The sequence below is a fragment of the Anomaloglossus baeobatrachus genome, chromosome 4, assembly GCF_048569485.1.
Source record: "Anomaloglossus baeobatrachus isolate aAnoBae1 chromosome 4, aAnoBae1.hap1, whole genome shotgun sequence".
NCBI lineage: Eukaryota > Metazoa > Chordata > Amphibia > Anura > Aromobatidae > Anomaloglossus > Anomaloglossus baeobatrachus.
This window is the reverse complement of record NC_134356.1, coordinates 391,847,534-391,857,425: the sequence shown is the minus strand read 5'-3', so window position 1 is coordinate 391,857,425 and position 9,892 is coordinate 391,847,534. Positions and strand designations below refer to the sequence as shown.

Here is a 9,892-nt window from a genome sequence, read left to right as displayed (position 1 = left end):
TGGCTGGGATAAAGCTTCAGAAGCTGGGGAGGGATGATGCGGAATTTCTAGATAGGCCAGTAACGGTGGAAGAAATTCAGTCGGCCATTAGTAAGATGCCTAATGAGAAGGCACTGGGGGAGATGGTCTTCCAATAAAAATTTATAAAGTATTCGAGGAGGAGCTGTCGGAACACTATGTTGATAAGATTAATAACACTTTTGCAAATGGGACCCTACTACACTCCCTTGTATGAGGCCACTATAGTGGTGATACCAAAAGAGGATAAATACAAGTAACGACCCAACTCCTACAGGCCCATATCCATATTAACAACTGACATTAAGATCCTCGCTAACGTTCTTGCAAATCAGCTAAATACAGTTATCTCATCGGTAATACACTCCGATCAGTCAGGTTTTATGCCTTCAAAGTCTACAGCAATTAATATTAGAAGACTTTTTTTTAAACCTGCAAGCAGCGCAAGTGAAACTTTCTTTAGATGTCACTAAGGCTTTTGATTCGGTGGAGTGGGAATATATATATATGGGCAGTATTGCAGAAGATGGGACTTAGGCCAAAATTCATAGCTTGGGTTCAGTTGCTGTACAGAGCCCCCACGACAAGAGTGAGAGCAAATGGTGGTCTGTGTGATAGATTGGAGTTGTTTAGGGGAAACAGACAGGGCTGCCCACTGTTTCCTCTAATATTTGCGATAGCTATTGAGCCACTGGCCTGTATAGTGAGAGACCATCCAGGTCTAGAGGGGTTTCGATAGAGAAGAGAAGAAGGATAGCACTTTATGCAGATGACGTATTGTTATTTCTTGGGAAGGCTGAGAGTTCACTACCGTGTACCCAAAATATAACTGAGGAGTTTGGGGTCTATTCAGGTCTAAGGATAAATTGGGGAAAATCTGCAATGAGGCCTCTGAGTCATGATACTGGTCAGGCCTCCTCCGCTGTCTTTAATGTTCCAGTGGTTCATGAATTTAAATACCTGGGCATAAATTTCTCCACTAACCCAGCTGACTATATAGCACTAAGTCTTGCCCCCCTAATGAGTAGAATCAAGGATAAAGTAGAGGCATGGTCAAAGCACTAATTATCAGCTTTGGTTAGGACAAATCTTATTAAAATGTGCCTCATGCCTAGTATGTTATATATACTACACAACTCCCTAAATTCTGGTTCAGGCGAATGCATGACATTTTCAGAGATTTGGTTTGGAAAAAGAAGATCCCTAGGATTAAACTGGAAAAGTTGCAGTTGCCTAAAGATCACGGAAGGCTAGCGTTACCGCACACTTGGAGCTACTGTCTAGCAGCACGGTTACAAAATCTTAGGGGCTGAGCAAGGGAGGGGGAGAAGGAAATTAGGGAGCCATTAATTAAACATCTACTGGGGAAGGGATTTCTTCTATACCATCTTGAAGCTTATCTCTTTATGACCAAAGCAAGTGGCCTTCCCACCCTGACACTAATACAAAACGTATGACGTACTTGTAAAGAGTTACTGAGTGTAATGTTCCAGATATACTCCTATATGGAATAACCCCAGGTTGGGTGAGCTAAAGCGATTGGAGGGGTTTGGAGAATAGAGGAGGGTGGGATTGAGATGGGTGTATCAGCTTTTTTTGGATGGACAGTTCCGCTCATTTGAACAGCTGAAGTAGGACTATTGTCTGCCGAACGCTGATTTTTTTCAAGTGCTTACAACTTGAGGCATGTCATAGAAATTCAGGGGCATACGATGGACTTGTCTGTCTCACATAGTGGGATCTTGGAAAGTGTATTACAGAGAGTATTCAATGTCGATATACGCTTGAGCCCGAAATTGGGTATCTTGGGAGTAGTAAGAGGAGGTAGGTCCTGCTGCTACACAACTCGCAATATCGAAAATTCTGTATCAGACGAGGAAAACGATTGCTAGACAGTGGTTGGCTGTTAGCCCACCTGGGATGTCCAAGATAATTGCCAGCCTAAATAATACCATTTTAATGGAGAAAAGAATATACAGTATATCAAAAGAGGCGCCATTCCTAAGTTCGGTAAACAATGGGGTGAGTGGATTCGAAGTCCTTCTGTGGCTTCTGATGAGCTTGCCAGCGATTTGCTCTTTAATTGTTTGCTTTTATGATCTTGTATTTGGTATGACTTGTATTGCAACTTTAAAATTTTCTTTGTTAAAAAAAAGAAAAAAAAAAAAAAAAAGGTCATATCATATACTATATACTTATCAATACATACACGTAAAGGGTTCCCAGATAAAATATCATATCTCAATATGCAGTAGGTGTAGTAATAATATATAACTCATATGGTGACAATTAGTTGATAGTTGCTGTAACCACAGATATCTAAGCTACTGCAGTGCCCCTGCACATGAGGTAAGCAACATAGCTCATGCAGTAGGTGTAGTAATATTATATAACTCATATAGTATACAGTTAGTTAGTTGCTAGTCATCGTAACCACGGATACCTAAGCTACTGCAATGCCCCGCACATGAGGTAAGCAACATAGCTCATCAGGAAAACGATACTATATTTCTAATTGGAGGTATTTGCTAATATTATAATTATTGCACCTACAACATGTTGGGATAAGATCTTGGAGATGGGAATATGCCTTTAAATATTGCAGAAACGCCTAAATAGCTACTCTGTAATTTGAGGGATGCACCTTTCATTGTAACAAGGACTTCCCTCAAGACCTTGGTTCCACTTGCATTTTACACAGACGAGTGAAATCCGATAAAACATATATTTGAAAAATTGAGATCACCCCCCTAATCCGATTAATTAGGGCCCTATCTTAATTTGCCTCTCTCCGAATTAATAAACTTACAAGTATCGGGAGGTAGAATCCAGCTAAAATGAAAGCACTCTGGCTGAAGGGCGGAGGACTCCGATCCTTCCTTCCCATACTTGTAAAGTTTTTTAATCCGTATAGAGGCATATTAGGATAAGATCCCGACAACGAGCGATACGCCTTGTTGTTTGCTGTCGGACTCACATGAATTGGTCAATTTTGTAAGCTAATTATCTAATTTTTAAATAGAGTTTCAATTGCAGTAATGAAGTGCCAAAATTCCTATATTCAATTTTTGCATATGTTAGCTTTTCTGAGTGCAGCTGTACATATTCATGTAATTATATTGCATTTTCTGCGTGCACCTGTTTACACCTGTTGGATGTGCTGGTAAGTCTTTTATATTTGTATTACATTTATATTATTAAATATCCGTTTTCCTCTACTATTGGTTAGTATAAGATTTGTCCATTTATATAGTATGGTTGTCTCTGCATTTCTTAGAAGCAATCAGTTTATAACACATAGAGATATATATATATATATATATATATATATATATCTCTATCTATCTATCTATCTATCTATCTATCTATCTATATATATATATATATATATATATATATATATATATATATATATATATACTATACTAGCTGTACTACCCGGCTGCGCCCGGGTTAATGACTGCTGTTAACAAAATAGAATGTATTAACAAAAATATATTCTACACACAAAAAACACAAAACAAATAGATAGAAATGTAATTATTAAAAGGCAAAAACTAAGTTAATAGAAGCATTTCACAAGATATATTTCAACACCACAGATATTCCACACAGATTTAACTAAATTGGCCAAGTAATGTGCTCCGTCTGTCTCTTTCCAGATGTCTCTTTCCTCGTCTGTCTCTTTCTAGGTCTGCCTGTCTGTCTCTTTCTTTCTCTGTCTGTCTCTGTTTCTTTCCCCATCTGTCTCTTTCCAGGTCTGTCTCTTCCCCAGGTCTGTCTCTTTCCCTGTCTGTCTCCCCGCCTCTTTGTCTGTGTCTTTTCCTGTCTGTCTCTTTCCCCGTCTGTCTCTATCAAGGTCTGTGTCTTTCCCCATCTATCTTTGTCTGTCTCTCTGGCTGTCTCCTCCTTCCCTGTCTGCCTGTCTCTGTCCCTGGCTGCATGTCTGTCTGTCTCTTTCCCCATCTGTCTCTTTCCAGGTCTGTCTCTTTCCAGGTCTGTCTCTCTTTTTCACCGTCTGTCTCTGTCTGTCTCTTTCACCGTTTGTCTGTCTCTTTCCCTGTCTGTCTCTATCTCTCTGTCTCTTTCCCTGTCTGTCTCTCTCTATCCGTCTCCCCACCGACATCTTATTAACTCACATATAAGCTTCTTATACTATGAATGTCTTTTGTTCCTATAGCAACCAATCACAGCTCCTACTAATAACCTGTAGTTCCAGGCTCCATTTACTTTAATGAAGGCATGTTTTTTGGAGAGTAACTGTAAAGCGCGGGGTTAAATTTTCCTGTCAAAACATAGTCTACGACGTTCCCTGGGTCACATGAGGTGTCTGTGCAAAATTTCGTGATTGTAAATGCGACGGTGCGGATACACTTTTCCTTTCACTTTTTCCCCATTATGTAGATAGGGGCAAAATTGGAACGCGCAGGGTTAAAATTTCGCCTCACAACATCGCCTATGACCCTCTCGGGGTCCAGACGTGTGAGTGTGCAAAATTTTATGGCTGTAGCTGCGACGGTGCAGATGCCAATCCCGGACATACATACACACACACACACACACACACACACACATACACATACACACACACACACACACACACATTCAGCTTTTATATATATATATATATATATATATATATATATATATATATATATACAGACTGTATATAAAGAGAGGAGAGAGAGAGCTTTATTTATAAAGTTGTGTCCTGAGTAATTAGTCCTTGATATACCTTAATAGAAAGTAATGGTCAATGATCTAGATTCCTTTACGCCAGCTATTGCCAAATGTAAAGGGACTGCTTACCGGGAACAACAGCTTGTTTACAACTAAAAATGGATTAGATAACCTTTAGATTTAATATCCCATTATGTCAGAGGTATATTATGAGCTCACCTAGATCACAGCCTCTTTTTAACCTTCTCCTAGCGAGTTTGATCTGGTCCTGGAGAATCTGTACCCAATGTCGTGGCCCAGGAACCTTTTCTACACTGTTAGCAGTGCAATATTTTTCTGTAAAGACTGGGAAACAGAAACACCATTAATAAATTTGAAAGATTGATGGACAATTATCTCTTTCACAAGAAGACAGAGATGTAGCATTTCAGGGAAGAAGTCTCTGTGCGTATAAGAACTGCATCAATAACATCTTGGTATGACTGCTGAAACTGCTGGATACACAAAATGGTAATGAAGACCTCCGTCATTGTGCAGAGGAGATGTGCTTGTGCATCCTCATGTGAACCTGCTAAAATATAAAAGGGTAGAGACAAAGCTGAGAGCAGCACATGGATACTGGATTTGCAGGGGACCGCAATCCACATCTCTTTCTCCTATTGCCTTGTCATTATCACTGCATGTAATAACAAAATGCTTGGCAAAGTCTTGAGGATCTAGCATGTAATTAAGAAGCAGGTTCATTTCCATACAATTTGCCTTGATACGTTCATCTAAATGGTATGATTTAGTCTCTTAATAAAGAAGACAGGAAAGCCTGGGATGCTTACAGTAATTCTAGATATTTCTGTATTAGGTTTTGGCAATCTGCAGCTACATCTAATAAAACCAGCAGTAAGGAAATAGCAAGATATAATTAGATATAGAAACGCCATACATGTCTGACAAATGTGAGTCCCTGTGGAGGGACCGACATCTATCTCCAGGATGGGGCTTGGTAGTACACAGCTGGGAATGGACAGGTGGCTGCGTATGTGGGTCTATCTGCTCATTTGTATGGGAGTTATGGAAATCGGTGCTTGCTCTGCAATTTTCTGAAGTCCCATATAAATGAATGGAGCAAGCCATGGTTGTGTATCCAGCTGTCTGTTCCCAATGGTGTGTGAAGTGGTTCCAATCTTGAAACAATTCTGGGAACCAAATCTATCAGTCTTCTATGGCATATCTTACATGTTAAATTTAATAACCCCTTTAAGACACTACCAATCTACGTTCCTATGTGAATCTGGCATCTAGGAGGTCTTCCCACTTAGACTATGCATCCTCCATGTTGTCACATTTATGTGTGTTTCCATATTTTGTATCATCTCATGTGCAGTAATCCTGCCTTCTTGTCCGCTCCATATGAATGTGTTTAGCACTTTACACAGAGAACAGCACATATACTAGAGTTCATGTATTATAATCAAGGTGTACCTTTTATCGCTCCCACAATATTTTGATCCAATCCTTGCCTGTTGTCATTGAGTCCACGTTTCCTTTTTCCATTGGGTAGAGATGTTGCCAACGTTTTATCATCGAAAAAAGCACAAACAAGTTTCCTAAAAAGCAGGCTGCCTGATCTCTTGTAGTTAGACAATATGGAGTCCAGCTGAGATTTCGGCATGAAGACATCAAACCCTTCTGCCAACTGCACATCTGGCTAACAAATCAAAACATATTGTCATGTCAGAATAATGTACCGGACTGTTTTCATTTTTATCTTTTCATCTAAACTTCTACAATCTGTATATTTGCAAAGTTCTTACAAAAAAGCTGGACTAGTACTTTCTGCACATGCATAAAACAAGGTGAAATGCTGTAAACTGAAACTAATATTCTGACTATGTCCTTTGGCAGACCCCAAGCATAAGGAAATGTTAACTCCAAACTGCAAGAACATGTCGCAACATTACCACTTGCACTGCCTCCTTTATAAGAAAAAGCCAATGTAAAAGCAGCTATGTCAGCTACTGTGCAGTTCTGCACTCCCCATGTCGGAACTAGCTGCAAGGCAAAAATCAGAATAAAAAGGTTCTGGACAGAAGTCTTCTTCCACCTACAGTAAAATATCCAGTATTAAAGGGATTGTCGAAGCAGGTGAAGAGCTGACTAAATCAGTTTGAAATGCACAATGATACAACTAACTAATGAGTTTTTTTTATAAGAGCAGTTCCACTCAACATACTTGCTCATTTCAACACTTCCCCTTTAGGTCGTGATGTGACTAGCGACGTGATGAAAAACGCTTAATGGCTCAATTTAATAGGTAAGCTCCGTCCTCCGTCACAGAACTGACAAGGATGAAAAGCTAGGGCACTCCACCAAAAAGCCAAACATTTTCATCAAAACTCTGGTCACACGGTGGCACAGAGACAGGAGAGGGAATCAACTATTCTATGTCAATAAACTGAAAGTGGAGTAAAATGGCACTGTAATATGGATACCAAGGTAGGTATTTAGTGATAGTAAGATGTATAACCCCTTCACGACCAGCCAACTTTGCACCTTCCGTTTTGTTTTTTTTGCAACCCTTCTTCAGAGAGCTGTAAAGTTTTTCTTTTTCCATCAATATAGGCATGTGTGGTATCGATTTTTGGGGAACGAGTTGTACTTTTAAATTAAATCAGGAGTTTTACCATATAGTGTACTGGAAAACGACAAAAAAATTCCAAATGCAGAAAAATAGCAAAAAAAAAGTGCAATTGCACAATAGTTTAGAAGATATTTTAGTCACTGTGTTCACTATATGGTAAAACTGATGTGTGGCTGTGATGCCTCACGTCGGTACAAGTTTGTAGACACCAAACATGAATAGGTTTACTATATCTAAGGGGTTAAACAAAAATCAGAAGTTTGTGAAAAAGAAGTGTTCTCATTTTTTGGGATCAATGGCTCAGTGACAGCTTATTTTTTGCGTCTCGAGCTGACGTTTTTAACGGTACTATTTTTGCGCAGATGCTACGTTTTGATCGCCTGTTATTGTATTTTGCGCAAAATTTGTGGGGACCAAAAAACGTAATTTTGGCAGTTGGAATTATTTTTGCCGCTATGCCATTTACCAATCAGATTAATTGATTTTATATTTTGATAGATCGGGCATTTCTGAATGCGGCGATACCAAATGTGTGTATATTTTTTTATTTTTTTAACACTTTAATTTTCAAATGGGGCAAAAGGGTGATTTGAACTTTTAGATTTTTTTTAATTTTTTTTTAATTTTTCAAATTGTTTTATTTTTTTAATTTTACTTGTTCCCCTAGGGGACTATAAGAATCAGCAGTCTGATCGCTCTTCCATATCTGCTGATCACAGCTACACAGCTGTGAATGCCAGATATGCTCATCTCCTATTTCCCACAGCTCTCGGCTGTGTGAGATAGGAAGTGAGTCATCTGAGCTACAGGAGTCATCACATGACCCTGTGCTACCATGACAACCATCGGATCCACGTGATCACATCACGTTACATCCGGTGTCGGACAGTGAGTAATGGAATACCTCTTTCGCTATTATAATATGTGACAGTTGACAATTTCACAGCGGCATTTAAGGGGTTAACAGGTACAGGCAGATCGCGGATCTGCTCGTACCTGGTAGGCACACATGTCAGCTGTATAAATCAGCTAACATGTGCGTGGATCCCCCCCCCCCGACTGTCCGCGGCAGCCGGGGGGATTAACACTATGACCGCTAGGACGTAACTTTACTACCCGCAGTCGTTAAGGGGTTAATATTAGCAGGTTTAATTCATTTGTATTATAAACACATTTAAAGGGAATAAGGGGTAAGATCAACCCCCCAAAACCTAATATTGTATATGGACATGCAGGTCTTATAAAGTTAAATCCATCGATACCTTTATATCTTCTAACTGATGCTGATTTTGCTTTAATTCTGAAAATGTATGAGTGCTGCCATCATTGCTGCAGAGGTTAACAGGTGGGGAGGTCAGCCTGTCAGTTCTCAGACCATACTGCATCAAATTGGTCTGCATGGCTGCCATCTCAGAGGGAATATGTAAATATTTTATGTGTTTTCATGGGACAACACTGAAGAAATGACACTTTGATACAATGTAAAGTAGTCAGTGTACAGCTTGTAAAACAGTGCAAATTTGGTGTGCTCTCTAAATAACAACACACAGTCAATGTCAAAACTGCCAGCAACAAAAGAGAGTACACCCCTAAGTGAGGCCTGTTCTCAGTGGAACCTGTCGTGTTACAGTCACACTTGACACCTAGAGATGACTAAACCCGAGGTTCGGTGTTTGTAAAGAACTTACAAGACTTTACAAAAAAAACCCCAGAGTTTGGAGTTCGTATGCAAACCACTCGAGTGAACATCGCTGTGCTCCGGTACGCTCAGTGCTCGGTCCAGTGTGAGCCACTTGCAGTGTTTGAATGGCTAGCACTGGGGGGGTAACAACAGCATGAACAGATATAGTGTTCACCAAACAAAAAGAAAAGGAAAAACCATGCACACTCTCTCCTAGAAGTGTTCTGTTTATGGCTGGCTGTATGTGGGCGGAGAGCCGAACTGCCCAATTAGTGACTTCCATTGGGGGTTCAGGTCAAGTCCGGTTCCCAAACCGAACTTTATCTAAAGCCGGCTGACCCCGATCTTCCACAGGTCCACTCATCTCTACTTGTAACACTAATGAGAAACATGACAGCGGGGAGGGAAAATGGTTAACTGGGCACAATTTGGCTATTTTCACTTAGGGGTGTACTCACTTCTGTTGCCAGCAGTTTAGACATTAATGGCTGTGTGTTCAGTTATTTAGAGGGCACACAAAATTACACTGTTAGGCCATGCATGCACATAGAGTTTTTTTTATGTGTTTTTTGGTGGAGTGTTGTCACAGAAGTCAAGGACAGTTCTGGAGTGCTGTGTGCATGTTGCTTATTTTTTGCTTGCGATTTAGTTGCAGAAAGCAGCATGTCATTTGTTGGTGCGTTTTTCAGCTCTTTCACCTATTTCACCCACTCATTCACCTACTTCATTATGAAAAACGCATGTCAAAAAACACACACACCAAAAAATGCACCAAAAAAATGTTTTTCTGCTAGAAGATGCAGATTTGGTGTGGAAAATTTCTGCACCAAATACTCAGTATGCACACATACCCTTATACAAGCTGTATACTGACTACT

At 39.9% G+C, this 9,892-nt stretch overlaps 1 protein-coding gene across 1 annotated transcript in view; it reads right to left on the bottom strand.

Moving 5' to 3' along the window:
• Nucleotides 1–9,892, bottom strand: part of BEND7 (BEN domain containing 7) — a 119,226-nt gene that overhangs the window by 7,825 nt on the left and 101,509 nt on the right. The window contains exons 6-7 of the mRNA XM_075345258.1: nt 6,175–6,400; nt 4,918–5,043 (exon numbers count right to left, since the gene is read on the bottom strand). Coding sequence (XP_075201373.1) covers nt 4,918–5,043; nt 6,175–6,400 — 352 coding nt within the window. The remainder of the gene's footprint in view (nt 1–4,917; nt 5,044–6,174; nt 6,401–9,892) is intronic.